At 37.5% G+C, this 18,064-nt stretch overlaps 1 protein-coding gene across 1 annotated transcript in view; it reads left to right on the top strand.

Moving 5' to 3' along the window:
• LOC122802152 (putative protein TPRXL) overlaps nt 1–18,064 on the top strand; it is a 992,304-nt gene that overhangs the window by 959,082 nt on the left and 15,158 nt on the right. The window contains exon 20 of the mRNA XM_044071829.1: nt 2,928–3,000. Within this exon, the coding sequence (XP_043927764.1) occupies nt 2,928–3,000 (73 nt within the window). The remainder of the gene's footprint in view (nt 1–2,927; nt 3,001–18,064) is intronic.

Raw genomic sequence — 18,064 nt, 5'->3', positions numbered from 1 at the left:
CAATGAGACCCATAGTGTCTGGTCAGGGTTGGATCACTGAAAACCTTTCTGTCTATGTTGAGAAACATTTACCTATATTAAATAAGAACAAAGTTGTACTGAAAGATTCCAAACAGTTTTAACAGATTTGTATGACTGCTTAGGTGGCATTTGTGACGTTGATAACTTGATTTTTGTAACGCTTGACAACAAGTCCTTGTTTACTGTGTTACCAAATAACATAGGCCTGATTTATATCACTGAGTATCTACTCTTACATAGTGAATATACATCAGTTAAAGTAGACCTCATTGTACATTTCCTTGAACTCATTTTGAATAACAATCTGTTCACCTATGACAACAAGTTTTACCAACAGCGGTGAAAGCCATGGCACACCTTTGTGCCAACAGCTATGCAAACATGTTTTTGCATTTTGGGAATTTGAGAGTCTCTTTAATTTAGAAATGTTTAAACAACATGTAACTTTTTATAGACGTTTCGTGGATGACGTTTTTGTTTTATGGAGAGGCAGTGTTGATGATTTGTTTGTGTTCCATACTATATTGAACAACCTCACTGGCTATTTAACCTGCAGTATGAATCATTCTAGAGAGAAGATAGAATTTCTTGACTTGTACATAGAAAAGTTAGCATGTGATTTGATTAATACAGGTGTCTATAGGAAACCTTGCTATTTTAATACTCTATTACAGCGTGATAGTATGCACCCACAGCATATTTTTAAGAATATCATTAGAGGCCAGGGGATGAGAACCTCTAGGCTAAATGCCACAGAAGAAGGCTTCCTAAATGAAGTGAGTGACCTCAAGATAAGGCTAGAAGAACGGGGCTATAGCTCACAAGAGATTGAGTCCAATCTCTTAGATGTCATTAAACTTAGACTGAATAGAGCAGCCCCTTATTTTGGACCAGTTATTACTGGTGGATCCGTTACAACAGACAATGGTAGAGATGATAGATCAACTCATGTAAGGGTTTCTTTACCATATAGTACTGATTGTCCAGCAATCAAGAATATTATTACGAAACACTGGCCTATTCTCTGTACTGATGACACCATCGGTAAACTTGTGGGGACTAAATCCTCTTTTTTATATAGGAACAAATTAAATTTAAGGAGAATGCTATGTTATTCAAAAAGGGATGAATGGTCAATGCCTCTTGAACACACAAAACCATGTGGACGCTGTAATTATTGTAATTCTCTTGACCCCAGTCCATTTTTGAACATCCTGACATGCACACTAACTTTAGCATACGTGCTGTAGCTACCTGTGATACTACTCATATAGTTTATTTGGCAGTGTGCCAAATATGTGATGCATTTTATGTTGGCAAAACCAATCGTCGCTTTAAAAACAGGATAAGAGAACATCTTTACCACATTAGGAAGGCTTCACCTCACAATGCCTTAGCTAAGCACGTAGCCCAAGCAGGTCCTGAACATTATTTCCTATTTAGAGCTCTTGAGAATATTAAACCCAGTATACGAGGAGGTGACATCATTAACCATACTGAGAGTAAGGAGAGTATGTGGATAGTTAGATTGAGAGCAGATAGGGGTTTAGGTCTTAATGAGAGAGCCTCCATTAAACCTATGTTAAACAAACGGAGGAATGTTTGTAGATTTTATAATAAACGATGGCACATATATGTTTTTACCCCTTGAAATAGATTTCTTTTGACATATATATACATATTTATTAGAGCATCTTGAGTGTTCATGGAGAGTTTTTTATATGTTTTTTATATATATTTATATTCATTTTATACATCTCAGTATGTTTATATGTGCATATATCTTTAAGCTTAGATTAACTCATGAATATGCAACAAGAAGCAGCCAATAGGAGATGTTTTAACTGTATAAATGTAGCCTATGTACTTGAAGGTCTTTGTTACATGATCTGATGAAGCTCAAATGAATGAGTGAAAGCGCTTATCTGACCTGCAGTGGAATTAAAGTTGGATTTTAACCTGAGGATTTTGCCTTTCATTTGGATTTTAACCTGAGGATTTTGCCTTTCATTTCTACTTGTGACTCTGCATCAGCCTAGTTGCTCCTTTTGGTTTCATTAATATATATATATGTGTGTATATATATATATATATATATATATATATATATATATATATATATATATATATATATATATATATATATATATAGATATATATATATAGATATATATATAGATATATATATGTGTGTGTGTGTGTATGTGTATATATATATATATATATATATATATATATATATATATATATATATGGCCAACACAAGAAGAGGATAAAGAGAAAGTGACTATCTTGTTTTAGGAGGTGTAGGATGGCAGCTGCTATTCCCAGATATGATATCCTTGCAAGTATTTATCTTCTCATTTTTATCATGAAATGCTATTTTGTAAGCTACTGGTGAAATTGTCATTCTATACTTAGGCTGGTATTATTTTATATGTTACAGATAATATTATTGGATTAACAGATTATTTTCAAGGTTCTAGTCTGAACTATGTTGCCTGTTATTATATTTTAATAAAGAAAGTAATACTTTGAAGTTGTGCTTATCAAAATAGGTGCCTGTAATTTTTCTGAATATCTGCTTACCTAATTTTAAGCATTTTCAGAAAATGAATGAAAATTTGATTTATTGTCAGTATTTTGTTGTTAGAAAGTTGAATTATTCCTTGATGGTTTAAGTAATACAGCTGCAGTGTCTTTGCTACCTCTTCGATAACCTTAGACATTTGGTATATTGGTAAACACAGAAAAAGTATAAAAAAGGCACAAAATATGAATATTGTTAACTCATTTTATCTGATATGAGATTTAGAGGGTAGTAAATCAATGTAATTACTTGGTTTATGATTATATTTTATTAATCTGAGACAGCTTCAATTTTCTGTTGTTTTACATAATTGTAGGCAAGTGTCTGGACTCAAATTACTCCTTACGGTTTGAGGATTATCCACTAAAAGATGTCAAAAATGTAACTTGGTAAGTACAGTCTGCATTATTTTTCCGACTTTAAAGTGAACAGATTACTGCTAAATTGTTTAAATCTGATGATATAGAAATCAAGCTGACCTATAGATTACTTTTAGATACAACTAACAAAGGGTGCACTGGAAGGATAAACATGACGGAACATAATCAATAAATCTTCTTCAGAGAGGGACACAGTAGCTACTGTTGTATAAATGATATAATGTTTGGATTAATTCTAACTACTTAGTTTCAACCCAGATAGCTTATTTATCAGCAGTCCCTCTGAGTGGTAATAGTCTGACACAAGCATTCCATGACTTACATGTGAAATCACATCATATGCGTAGTGTTTAAAAACAAAAGAAGAAAAATCAAAAACTTATAAGTAGTGTTACTAGCATTCTTCAGTTCTTTGTCATTTGTCGCACTTTGTATCTTACTTCCGAACGCTTTCATCTCTGTACAGGTTTTTGCTACATTTTCAGTTCTGACTTTTGAAATCTCCAATCATATTGTTCTGCGTTTGATAAAAAAATATGCATTTTACTGTCATTTGAATGATGTTAATTTTGAATATATTATGGTTCACAGTTTTATTCTCCTTTACTTGGTCTTCTATCTCTGGACTGTATCTCACTGGAAAATATGACAGTGGGCTGCCTTGTTGTATGGCCTTTTTTATTTTTGAACTATAAAACGGCTATGCTAACTAGTGCTTCTGACTCAGATTTTTTTCTTTAGGACCTCTGAATCATTTTTTTCCATTTCACATTTTCCTTTCTTGCCTTTGAATAATAAGTTTTTTTTTTCAGGAAACTGTTAAGATAAGAAATGAGCCATTGTAATTTCTTCCCAAGAATATTAGCTCACAGCTCTAATTCTAAAGGATATATATCTATGTTTTTAAGATTCCTAAAGAATGTGCTCTGTCTTAAATAATTTCTTTATTTTACTTTGTTTACCTGAGTAGATAACTGATCGAATCTGACCAATATGAGTCACATTTCTTTACACACAAAAATTAAGACATTTGTTGGAGTACCAAATCCTGTTCACTGACCTTGGTGACTTTGGTGCTTTGGTAATAAATTCTGCAGCAGCTGCATCCTCAGCACCCATTTTGGTATCACCTGAGATTATCTGGAGTATGGAATTAAGGATTTTCTTTAGTGTCTGTTGCTTCTAAGCATTATAATGGCAAAAGTGCTGAAAATTTTCCTCTGGAATCAGTCAGACTCTGGGAACTTCTAGCTGAATGTCTCAAGATTTCCCTGTAGTTAGTGACACCAAGGGGTTTTAACAATGCAAGGCCCTGGGCACCTTCAGAAATACTATGGACCACATCTGTGGTCATAAGAATCATAGGAAATACAAGGCAGTTGAGTCTTGTGACCATTTAGACCTTGGCAATACCTACTCTTAAGCTGTACCTATTTTTTCAAGGATGGTTTAGGCCAGTCAAGCCAGGGGTAACTGTGTGAATATCCATCCAATCATCCATTTCATTTTGAAGAAAGATAATGTATCACACTGTTTGATTTGCAGTGGGAGTCCATTCCAAAGGTGGGGAAGGTGTTGCATAATGAGCAGATAAAGATAATGTATCACACTGTTTGATTTCCAATGGGAGTCTATTCCAGAGGTGGGGAAGGTGCTCCATAACGAACAGATAAAGATAATGTATCACACTGTATGATTTGCAGTGAGAGTCTATTCCAGAGATGGGGAAGGTATAGCATAATGACATATAATGATAATGTACCTCACTGTTTAATTTGCAGTGGGAGTCTATTCCAGAGGTTGGAAAGGTGCTGCATAACGAACATATAAAGATAATGTATCACACTGTTTGATTTGCAGTGAGAGTCTATTCCAGAGATGGGGAAGGTATAGCATAATGACATATAATGATAATGTACCTCACTGTTTAATTTGCAGTGGGAGTCTATTCCAGAGGTTGGAAAGGTGCTGCATAACGAACATATAAAGATAATGTATCACACTGTTTGATTTGCAGTGGGAGTCCATTCTAGAGATGGGGAAGGTGTAGCATAATTAACATGGAAAGATAATGTATCACACTGTTTGATTTGCAGTGGGAGTCCATTCTAGAGGTGGGGAAGGTGTAGCATAATTAACATATAAAGATAATGTATCACACTGTTTGATTTGCAGTGGGAGTCTATTCCAGAGGAGGGGAAGATACTGCATAATGAACACTCGCCACCATGTTTTATTTATTTGCTGATGAAAATTTAGATTCCTGGTACTGGTATTTATGCAACTATTTGATTTGAGAGGATACAAAAGATCCAGAACCACTGGGTCCCTAATAGCATGGAAGATGAGGTATATGTCTCCCCTCAGGAGTCTATAAGATACTGAATAAGGAGGTAGCACTTCCAGTCTTTCTTGGTAATTTAGGATTTTTAAGCCCGGTATCTTCTTAGTTAGGAACCTCTGGGTTTTTTCCAGTTGTATATGTCTAATGAGGTGCATTCCAAAGAGGGCATTGTATTCAATAACTGGTCTAATCAATGATGAATATAAGGGCACCATGACTTCTTTAGATGTGAAACTTATTCCTTTGGCAGTTAACTTTGCTAATTAGAAGGACTTTTATCTACTGTCATGGCATAATGATAAAAGGAGTGGGAATTATCAAATTAAGTCTCAAGTTGTTTAACAACATTATCATTTTGGAGTGGGATATTGTCTAAGTTGTATGCTGGGTGGAGGATTTGTTTACCAAATTTGACAATATTGCACTTTTTATCATTTCATCCGAGCCCATTTTGTACAGCAGGTATTTACACGTATAAGTTTTTGATGAAGGGCTTTGGCATTAGAAGAGGACTTGACAATGACTCCCAGTTTACACACAGCACACTTGGTTTGCCAAAGGGATTGGTTCATGGTCTAGAGATCAGAAAAGTAAATGCTGAAAAGAGGTACTAGCACTGAGCCCTGTGAGATACCACTGTCACTTTCATTCTGCTTGGCAAGGCACCTGCTACCTGAACCCTATAGGTTCTTTTAGCCTATTTCCTATTCAACTTACTACATAAGAATTGATTTGCCATGCACTAAGCTTATTATGCTTGCATGGAAATGGTATCAAATGCCTTGGCCAGGTTAAGGTCCATTGTATGGACAACTTGACTGTTGTCACCAGTCTGGGTTCCCTTTTCAAAGATGTTAATGAGATACATTAAACAAGATCCTTTTAATAGTGGAGCTAAAAATGTGAGTGTGCCTGGTGATGTATATTATGCCAAAGGTTGGTATAAGCTATGCTGTGGCATAGAGGGTAAAGCCCTGGCCTATGTCCTAGGTGACCCAGGTTCAATTAGGGGCTCAGGCATCTGAGGCACTTTAGGGGAGGAAGGCCATGTCTATCTTGAGGCAGAGGTATTGCGTTAGTGTTTGCATGTTTGTTTATTTATTGAAAGGATTAAATAATCTCATTAAGAAGAAAATTATTGCATCCAAAAAATATAACAAGGATAAAACAATTAAAGCACACTCATATCTGGGATTTAAAAAGACTGTACTAAAGAATTTCTGGTACCTCCAAAAGGAGATCTCCCAGTCACTTGCAGATCAAGGAGTGTAGCTAATTCTGTACCAGGACTTTAGAGACAGATACTACTTACCAGAGGCAAACAAGTCCTCATAACAGCAAGACGCCCCTGCTCTGATGTCCTGAGGGATGTAGCCAGAAAATAGATAATGAGACTTACGTTATATAGGGTTCAGAAGGTAAGAAGAAAAATATTAAACAAAGACCTGGCAGTGAGCTGGCAGCCAGTGTGCATCTCACAGCAGAACATTGATGTGACATGACTAGGAATTCCCAGGCAGTAATTTTTCTGTGAAACTTGCACCCTCCAAAGTAGTACCAGTCTTCCGATTGAAAACTCAGGGTATGTGGCTTTGAAGTAGTAAATCCACATGTTAAAATACCAAACAATGAATTACTTTTGGAGCGGCTGATTATGGAATAAGGTTTTTCTCGAGTAACCCACACGCGCAAACTCAACCTGGTCTATGACATCAGTATGACCTCTGTCTTTGCCTTGCAACCTGATATAGTTTCTTTGTGCCCCTTACCGAATTACTTTCCAGAAGTTGTTAAAGTGCCTCTGATGCCCTATTCTTTGCTATTGGAACTTCTTTCTTAGCTTCTTTGTTAGCCAACCAGTAGTCCTTCTTAGCCTGGTCAGTCTTTTATATCTCCCACTTCGTCCAGCACTCCTTCTTTCTTTTAATGACTTCCTGGACTTTTACATTCCATTAGTCAATAAATGTGTTTCCTGTAAAAAATCATATCTGGGCTTTATGTAAATTGAGGTATTTAATTAAACAGTTTCTCTTCAAAGGACCTTTAAGTCCATTAATGTTTAATGAGAGATAATTATAAACAGGCATATAGGAAAAAAACATTGTTAAAACTGAAAGTTGATGGCTTAGTGTAAAGAATAAAAAACACTATTCATATGGACAAGTAAAATAAGACTAAAATTGAAAATTTAAACTTAAAAATGTTTAAACCTCCTATCATGGAATAAAAAAAATTCTTGGTTTAATGATAAAATAATACAAACCACTGTATAATAGACCCATTTCACTTCTAACAAACTAAATGGATGGTACTACTTCCTAATTGTAATAAATTACCTTGTGTGGTAGAATTTTGCAGCACATTCATTAAAGTCTATGATCTTTACATTGATAATGTGCTTATATTTTCCATACTTTTAGTCACTGACTGTTTTTTTCACTTGTTTACAAGTAGTATCCCACATTCATACTGAAAGTAGGAAGAGCTGTATGTTATCTATTAGACATCTTAATTTTTGGCAGGCTGTACCTATTTTCAAGGGTCGTTGTACCCAGGGGTGTAGCTAGGATTTTCAAATTTGTACTGACAGCTCTCTAACTGCTACCCCCTCCCCAGCCAAGCTACGGCCATTCTCGTAATTCACGGTTCGCTCTTTTAGTGTCGATGAAGAGGCATTCGCTGTAATGCCTCTTCAGTAATATAATATAAATTCACTCAAACTCGGTTCCTTGAATTGAAAATTAACCTGAAATGTCAGTTCTTTGAAAAATGCAGCATGGTAGTTGGGGTAGAGACTTTATGCTTTTGTTTTCTGTAACTAAGGTACAGGTTTTGAGCTTGAGTAAATTACTAACCACCTGCTACCACTAACTAGAATGTTTCATTCACGCACACACCCCTACCTACCTCTTAGTGCAAGAAATATGGACAAAGCCTAAAATAAACAGGGACAGATATTAAATAATGTTCTCGTGAACTTAGAAAGTTGCTAGAATAACAGGATTTCTGCTAGTATGAGAAAGTTGCTAGAACAGGATTTGTGCTAGTATGAATTTTTCTAAAGGACATGAAGTCTGAAGCTCAAATGTCTGCCATTATTTAGCAACTTCAGCCTTCAATGATTTTCTAGAAAATCACAAAATTTATGAGGAACAGACAAAAAATATGGGGCAGAAATCTGGACATTCTGCAAAATGTGGACAGTTGAGAGGTATGCTACCTACCACACACACACACACACACACACACACACACACCTCTCAACCTCTTACAGCAACAAACTCATAAATAAAACTGAGGCAAAGGCCCAAAAATAAGGACATTTTTTTAAATATTGCTCTTATAAACTTAGAAAGATAATAGAATAGTAGTAGGTCTTGCATCAGTACGAATTTTCTGAAAGGTATGAAATCTGAAACTGAAATGTCTGCATTGTTTTCTAACTTCAGTCTTTAACAATTTGTCACTAATTTGCCAGAAAACTGCAATTTTATGAAAAACGGACCAAAAATGTGATGCAAAAATATAAAATTGCCAGACAATACAGCTGGGAACCTGTCAAAGGAGGGACACCATTTTAATATGAGCACAGTTAACTTAGAGCAGCTGACAAAATTAGAGAATCTACATGCATTTCTGAAATAAAAGTAATGTATAACTCTGATTATTACAGTTATTTATAAAAGTAAAGTAAACCCTCCATGTTTTCTTCCAAAATTGCTATTTTGTGGAGGGATCATTAGGGGAAGAGCAACATTTTGAGCCAAAATCAGGGACAGTTGAGGTTTGGCTATGCCTAATTCTATAAAGCAATTTATTTGCATGTACCTCTCAACCTGTTAATGCAATAAATCTGGACAAGTCCAAATATATTGAGGGAACATATAAACAGTACTAAAAATTGCTCTTGTATAAACTGGGACAGTTGATAGAACAGGTCTTATTTTAGCATGCATTTTTCTGAAGGTTATAAAGTCTGAAACTAGTGTGTCATTATTTAGTGACTTAATTCCTAAATCATTTGCCAGAAAACCACAAATTTTGAGGAACAAACCAAAAATAAGAAGCAAAACATCTATTCATTCTTTGAAAATCTGGACAGTTGGGAGGTATAGTTCAGCTGGGGCTGTCTAAGTTTGCCGCCCTTCCCCCTCACAAAACCATGGTCGAATGGAGCCTCCCCCTGCAGCCATTCCAATGATCCATTACTTTGCTATTTCACTCCATTTACCATAAACACTAATGTGCATACTGATTTACTTCTATGATGATTTGAACTTCATTTGAAAGTTTTATTTTGCATTTTACAGCACAAACACTAAGACATCTGCTAAACAAACTTGGCATTAAAACTTCTCTGCCCTTGAAACTCACATTCATTGAAACAACATTAAAACCCACATTCAAAGAAAAATACATTTTACCCGTGGCAGATAAAAATTCATTCTGGACTGCTTTTAAATCATAGGCCCCTTGCATATGAAACATACATGTGCTCTTTGATACACCTTCCTATTGCTTTGAACATTTTTTCAGTAAACAATGAAACAAAACTGCCCAATTCAGAACATTTCCATCATAAAAGTCTACTCAAACTTCTACAGTCCACCATTATCAGTAAATAATATGCACAATCTCTGAAGTAGTAAAAAAAGTCATCTGAATAATTCCACGTTAAATAAATCTAACTAATGAAGAGGTTGCTGCTAGCAATCACCTTTATATTTCATGGCTTCACCGAAAAATAAAGTGTCTGATGCCCCTGAGGAATAAATTGCCTAAATTACATTAAAAATAAGCTAGTAATATTGCAATAGGAAATGGATGGCAAACTGATAACAGGCTCATAGTTAGTGTCTTAACTTTCAGTACAGCAGCATTCACCCCTTATGGGAGTAGAACCAACAACCTTCTGCATTAAAAGCAAGTACACAACATGTTGTGCTACTAGCAATTTGAGCCGACTTAGCATAATCAGCACTTAACTTCTCTTCCCCTGCAGCTCTCAGCTCCTTGTAAAATCTACGCAATACTCAACTACATCTCAACTTCGCAGCACAAGAAGTCTGGAAAAAGCCAAATTTATTGGGGTGGGTCAAAAGGGCAAAAAACAGGAACACATTAAACATTGCTTGTATAATCTTGGAAAGCTGCTAGAATAAAATGCTGTGTTACCATCATACATTTTACTGCCAAGGTCTCTGTGCAAAATAGTCAGAACAACATACCACTATGCCAAATCACCTGCTTTGTGAAAGAGAGGAAGACTGAAACTTAAATGGCTATCATTTAATGAATTCAGTTCTCACCATAGCTGTCAACCTCTTAGCACAAAACACCTGGACAAACCCAGTAATGAGGGAATACAGCCCTCAAACATATTCAGTGAATTCAGTTCTTGCCATAGCTGTCAACCTTAGCACAAAAAACCTGGACAAAGCCAATAACAGGGTATTACAGTCCCAAAAATAAGGACAAATTTCAAATAGTCATAAACTTAAAAAATTGCTATAAAAAGGTTGTGTTACTATATATTTATTGCTAGAATAAAAAGTTGTTTTACTATGTATTTTCTGAAGAATATGAAGTCTGAAATTCAAATGCCTGTCAATTTTACTTCTGACAAAACAAAAACAATTTTCAGCAGAGGCCCAGGGAGAAATACTGTAGACACATGTCTTTCTAAAATGGCAGGACACCAGAGCAAATCCACACAAACACAGGGATAAGATGCAGACTCCACACAGAAGGCACCCCAGCCAAGAATCAAACCAGAAAACCTATAGCTGTGAGGCAACAATACTGCCACTGCACCATCAAATATGTAAGGAAGTAAACATTCAGAAACCTGAAGTCTGAAATGTAAATGCCTGTCAATTTGTTAATCAGGACAGTCTGACTTGGAACAAAAAAAAAACAATTCTCAGCAGAGGCCCAGGAAAAAATAATGCAGACATGTCTTTGTAACATGGGAGGACACAAAAGCAAACCCACACAAACACAGGGAGAAGATACAGACCCCCCCCACAAAGAAGGCACCCCAGCCAAGAACCAAACCCAAGAACCTACAGCTGTGAGGCATCAATGCTACATTGCTACCACTGCACCATCAAATTTCAAGCATTGCAATATTTAAAAACCACAGATATGAGGAATAGATCAGATCAAATATGAGGCAAAAATCTGCAATTTTTTTACAAATCGTGGTGGGTAGGGAATTCAGGTCTTTAACATCTGCATAGAAGGTACAGGGTTCAAGCCTGAAGTATTCCCTACCACACCACCATGAGTAATCACCAGTACATCCCACCTGGGGCATTTTCTCACACACACACACACACACACACACACACAGACACACACAGACACAGACACAGACACACAGACACACACACACTCTTCAGCTTACTCACCAACCCTTAGTTGCAAGACCTTCTAAATAAAATCCTTAGTTGAAGCGAGACCAACATAACGCGTAAATCCTCCTGCTCGACCAACATAACGCTTAAATCCTCTCGCTCGACCAACATAACGCTTAAATCCTCCCGCTCGAAAAGCATTTGAACCGGCCGGACATACATGCGTGGTGAGCTCCATTCCTACTGGCTGCCCTGATGAGCTGACGTCATCGTGCAGTAAAGCGCGAAAAAAAAAAACAAGTGAAAAATTAAAAAGCTACCCCCTTTCTAAATAAGTTGTACTGAAATCAGTACAGTGCGTATGCCTCCCAACGTCCCTGGTTGTACCACCTTTCATTGTCTGCAGATTGGGAGGTATGGGAATTGCCTATGATTAGGATGTTGGATTGTGTGAATGTTTGCCTTAAAGGTTTTTATAGTGAGGCACTGCGACTCTTAAATGCATGTTTTAAGGTGGGTGCTGCCTGTGTTGTGTGTTTGTGGGTACTCATTTCATAGGTTACATTTAGGAACCTTTTGTGGTTTAGGTAGGTTACTTTTAAAATCCTCAGCATATGTAGGTCTATAGTCTGATTTATGTCTGATAGACAGAAGCATAGCTGGTTCAACCAGTTGCTATGGTTTATACCCTACACAGAGTACAAGGGTGCACAGTTTTAGTTTAAAAAAAAATCAGTTCTCTTTTAAAAGTGTAGCAAAGTGCTTGCTACAAATGTACAAAATACAGTTGCTACAGTTTGTACAATACTCTCATATGTGCAGCTCTCAGATTTCAGTTAAAAATATTTTATTTTTTACTTTTAAACTGTAGCAAACTGATTGCTGCAGTATAGTAAGCAGTTGCTATAGTTTACACCACATATAGAGAGCTACAGCACTCAGGTTTAACTGCAAATGCAATACCAGCTTTTAAAAGTTGGTATTGCACTAAAGTGTGATAGGGAACTGGGATGATGACTCAGGTGGCTGATCACACCCTCTAACACCTTGTTCCCCAGGAAGTTGCCTTCTTTGCCCTACCCCAGCTACACTACTGTTGATAGGTTTAGTGTGGTGTTTGTGCAACTGACACCCTTCACGTGATAATTTGGTTTCCAATAACATTAAACAACTGTATATCTCATACATTGTGTCAGTAGTAGATGGCTGTCAATAAAAATGAGACAACTGATGCATTGTCTCAGGATGCCAATTTCAACCAAGCTGGCTACAGAAACAGTTGGAAAGTGCAAATCCATGGTTCCAGGTGTCTTCTAATGTGGGCTGAAGGGAAACTAGTGCCTGGTTTAGAATTGATTGCTAGATGTGATATCTGTCTTGTAGTGGAGGTAATGCCGGTCTCAGCACAGCTGCATGCAGCTAGAATCAGTGATCCTTGGCTCCTTCTCTCACTAGAAGCAAAGGGTAGCTTTAACCGTAAACTGCTTCCTGAGAAGTAGTATTATCCCAGATATTACTGGGTTCAGTACACTTGCTATAGTAGTGTTTTTCTGGTAGATACCCTGGATTAAAGCTACATTGTGTGGACTCAACAGACAGCCAAGCTGCACAAAAGCCCTGAAGAGGTTCTTACCAAAACTGCAAACAGACCCGTTAATGAAGTCCCATACACTGCCCAATCAGAAACAAGCAGAAATCAATGTCCCTCTGCTCCTTCTGTTACCAGAAGGAAAACAATGGTGTTAATTTCAAGCTGGCCTCTTGGGAGCAGTTTACAGACTTTCCAGTGATTAGCAATCTCTAGGAAGACTAGGAAATCATGTCCCTCTACTTCTTCTCTCATCATAGGCAAAACAGAAGCACTAACCCCACACTGATTCCTGAAAAAAAGTTCCCATGCTCTCCAGTTATTGGTAGTCTAGTCCCCAGATGTTGCAGATTTTAAAAGTAAGATGAAAAAAAGAGGATAATACTCTAAATATTGCAGTGTGTACTAAGTGAGTGGGATGACAGAAGCTGCTTTAAGAGTCAAGGGGAGGGTCTTCCATTTTGATCTCTGACTGAGCAGAATGAGCTCAGGCTGGCAGGAGCTTCCAAAGTCAAATTTACAGTCATCAGCTCAAATGCCACCAAATTTAAAAGCAAAATAAAAGGACTAGGTAGGTGGTAGCAAATAAAAATATAGCTAAATAAGAAATCATATTTCTCAGTTTCTCCCATTAATTAGCTAGATTTAATTCATTTTCAGTTGATGAATGGAAAAGGGATTTTTCTAGCTGACGCTATCAAAGAACTTTTCAAACGTCAAGAAAAAAAAATTAAGGTAAAACAAAATTTTAAATAAACTGTAATATAATAAGAACAATCAATCTATCAATAAATAAAACAAGTTAATAGTGGAAGCATCCAAGATTTAAGTGAAGAAATCCAATCCAAAAATCTATTCAGTCACATACCTGGTGGTGCTGCGGTAGCATTGTCGCCTCACAGTAAGACGTTGTCCTGTTAGATTCTCAGCTAGAGCGTCTTCTGTGTGTAGACATGCGTGAATGGGCGTACCTTCGTAAAAATCTACTGCCAATCATTAACGGACCGGAGTTCCGCTGTGGCGACCACTAACTGGGAAAAGCCGAAAGAGACAAACAAATAAACCAGCAGTTGTCAAAGAGAGATTTGCAGCTAAAGAGTAATGCAGGTAAATAAGAATTTTTATTTCTTAGTACATCCCACTATTTAACTAGATTTAATTATTTTTCAGTCAGTAAGTGGTACCAGCATAGGGAATAAAACTAAATTGACAAGAAACTGTGAGGTAAAAAATTCAATACACGAGAGATGTCTGTATAGAGACTTAGAAATGAAAGAGAAACAGAAGTAAGGTACTTAAATGAGGAACCACAGAGCAAAGAAATGGTAACTACTAAATGTGAGAGAGAAAAATTCAGAATTCTGAATCTACTTCTGCTAATGTAAATTAAATCTCAGCTAAAGGTAGACTGTAGGCAACAGGTATCTGTCAGTCAGGAAAGGGCAAAACTGAAAATAAATTTTGTTCTCAGATACCCTTTACAGAAGAAAGGGAAACTTGGAGAGGGTGGTGTTCTGCCACAGTAAGACAGATGGAGGGTAACTTAAAAGGAAAGGGAGCACTTAAAAGACTTGTACAGATAGCAGATAAACTAAAACAGAAGTGATTTTTGTTTAGAACTGACCTTTGTAGGGAGAGATATAGAAGAAGCTGATTAGTCAATGTTTTAGGGAGAGGAAGCTAAACCTTCAACCACAGGACAGGCTAATGTGGGCTTAGGTTAAGACCTGTCTATCTAAACCTAAGCCCACATCTCCAATCCCCACTATAACTTAATCTCATCTAACTACCCTACTTTTATACTCCATATCTCTTATGTCCACTACCTTACTACAGCACTTAAACTCAATTGCATTCTTCTTCTTCTTTCGGCTTTTTCCCGGTTAGGAGTCGCCACAGCGGATCGCCTTGTCCGCACATTGAATGGCAGTGGAGTTTTACGGTGTCGAGTTGCCAGCCCGGCGCCCAACCTTCCACAGAAGGCACACTCACACGTACACCTAGGGCCAATTTAGAGTGTCCAATCCACCTGCAGCATGTCTTTGGGATGTGGGAGGAAACCGGAGCACCCGGAGGAAACCCACGCGACCACAGGGAGGACATGCAGACTCCGCACAGAAGGCACCCCAGCCGAGCATCGAACCGGAGAACCTCTTGCTGTGAGGCGGCAATGCTAACCACTGCACCACCGTGGCCGCCCTACTTAAACTCAATTGCATTAACATCTTAAAATCCACCTGCTCTTACTAATACCTCCTCCTAATTACCTTTTGTGTACTTTCATTGTACTTGATAATCCCTGGTCACAGCTAGCCTATTGTTCCAATGTTATTCTATTTCAGGAACTTCTAAAATTATTCTAACTATAAGATACACAGCTAATCCACCACTTGCCTGTGACAAAGTATTACATAAGAACAACTTCATGTGTATAATATATTGTATTTACTTCTTTGTATAATATTAGATTATTCTACACTACTTTTTTACTCACATTTGTATTTTACTGTTTTAATTATATTTGCATTCCTGTTTTATCCACATTGTCTTTGCTGTGTATTATCTATAGTAGTTGATATTGTCTATGTAAGTAATCGCAGTAATTTTGTGTGGAGCTTTTCTCCCCAGGCCTCCTCTAAAAAGTGCTTTCATGTCCAGTCAGACTTTTGCAGTAAACAAATGTAATAAATATACCCATATTTGGGGCACTTAAAAGTAGGCCACATAAACATTGTACAGGGGGAAGTTAATACTTTAAGTAGGGTAAGAGAGAATATAATCAAAGTTGTAGGGAAGAGTACTGAAAAATGATGTTTTGTTAACTTCTTACCCCTAATTAGAGATAAAAGATGATCTTTTAAAGACAGGAAGGATATTCTGCATCAGTTTTCAATACCAAAACCTTTACACAACATCAGTAGTGAGGCTCATCAGTACTCACATGTTAGGCGATCTCCTGACAATGGGCAACAATACTAGTCAGATGTTATGGGCCAGTTGTAATAAAAGAGAGAACTTTTGTGTGCTTCTTGTCCACAAAACCCCAAAACTGCACCCCATGCCAGATTTTAGAGTCTGTTGATCCTACTGCTAATCACAGTTGATATGAAGTTATTACTGTGTGCATTATACAACAGATTGGTTTCCATTCACTGTGTCAAATCTAGTGAGATCTGTAATCATTTCAGTAAGTGGCAGGTCAGGTAACATAATGTCAATGTCATGTTTGCAATGGTGCAACATATTTTTAATAAAGTACTGTAAGGTAAAGCTTTTGGATCTGTTCTCAAGACACAGCATAACTTGGGGAAAAAGCTATCAGTGCTGGAAATTAGCACCAGGGAAATAAAATAACAGAGATGGTTGCTTCATGGAATGACTCATTAAGATGTCTGATTAGTCTGTTTGGGCCCTGTAGTGCCAGAGAAAGCAACTGGTATGGTACAGTAAGTGTGTGCTTTTTAATGAGCAAGATGCATTCTTCAGGCAAATCCAAGAGGATCCCTGGTGTAATAATCTGAGAGATTATTATAGATGTTCCAATGGGTAGAATGAGGTTCCTTTCTTGGAGGAAAAGCTTTGGAGATTGTGTGTGTGTGTGTGTGTGTGTGTGTGTGTGTGTGTGTGTGTGTGTGTGTGTGTGTGTGTGTGTGTCTCTGTGTGTGTCTCTGGCATGTATCCTGGAGAGGGAATATGCTACTAGAATACTATTCAGGACATGCAATGGTATGTGACCACTCCAGTTAGTAAAGTAAAACTTCAACTATGGTCATATTTAACCCCACTCTGTTCCTCCCAGCATCCCCCCTTGCTTTGAAGTCACTGTCTTACTTTTTCACAAGAATTGACATCCATTGTGCATTTCAATGAAGACCCCCTTTACAAAAGAGGTAAAGACTTAGAATGCATCAAAAATGGTATCATTGTTCCTCTGTAGTCACCCTTCACAGCAGGTTCAGCTTAGAACAATATCTGTCTTCCTAGCTATTTGTATAGGTTCATAGGTAGGTAATAGGCTATCAGCCCTGGGGCCTATATACAAGCCCAGCCAAAAAGGTACCCTGGCTTTTGCCACCCAAGAAAATTATTTTCCTGTGCCACTGTCGAACAGAGCCACAGAAGTGATCCCTGGGGTGAATTTCCTATTTCCCATCCAATCATCAAGATTTTTCTTGAAGAGTCCTAATGAAGAGCTTTGTTTGATATAGAGAGGTAGTTTATTCCAAACTATGGGAAGTCTCTGGGACAGGAATCTATCCCTCCAGCATGTTCTGTTTATTGTGGTGATAAGGCTTAGGTCCCTAGAGCGTGTAGCTCGGAGGGATTGGGATTTCTTTAAGTGGAGCATGTCCAACAGCTCTGGGTTTGACATAGCTTTGTATGTTAAGCAGAGATCACCTCTGAGTTGGCAATATGTGACGGAGTAAAGCTGGAGTTTTTTGTGACGGTCTGCGTAGGGCATCTGTTTGAGGCTGGTAATCCTCTTTGTGAGGTATTTCTGCGTCCTTTCCAGTTGTTGTAGATGTCTTGTGAGGTACATACCAAAAGGGGCGTTGTACTCTATAATGGGTCTAATGAGTGATGAGTAGAGGGTAACAATGACCTCTTTTTTTTCTGGATGAGAAACCTTTTGTGATGAGGTGTGCCACGTAGAAGGATTTCCTGACTACTGTGGCGATGTGATTATCAAAGGAGAGACTACTGTCCACCTGTGTCCCAAGGTTTCTTATCACACTTTTGGTGTTAAGTATACTACCGCCTATGTTGTAGTTCATGGGTACA

The sequence above is a fragment of the Protopterus annectens genome, chromosome 5.part0 (assembly GCF_019279795.1).
Source record: "Protopterus annectens isolate FY-2018-M chromosome 5.part0, PAN1.0, whole genome shotgun sequence".
In the NCBI taxonomy this organism is placed as follows: Eukaryota; Metazoa; Chordata; order Ceratodontiformes; family Protopteridae; genus Protopterus; species Protopterus annectens.
Note: the sequence above shows the minus strand (reverse complement) of the source record. Positions and strands in the feature narration are given on the sequence as shown.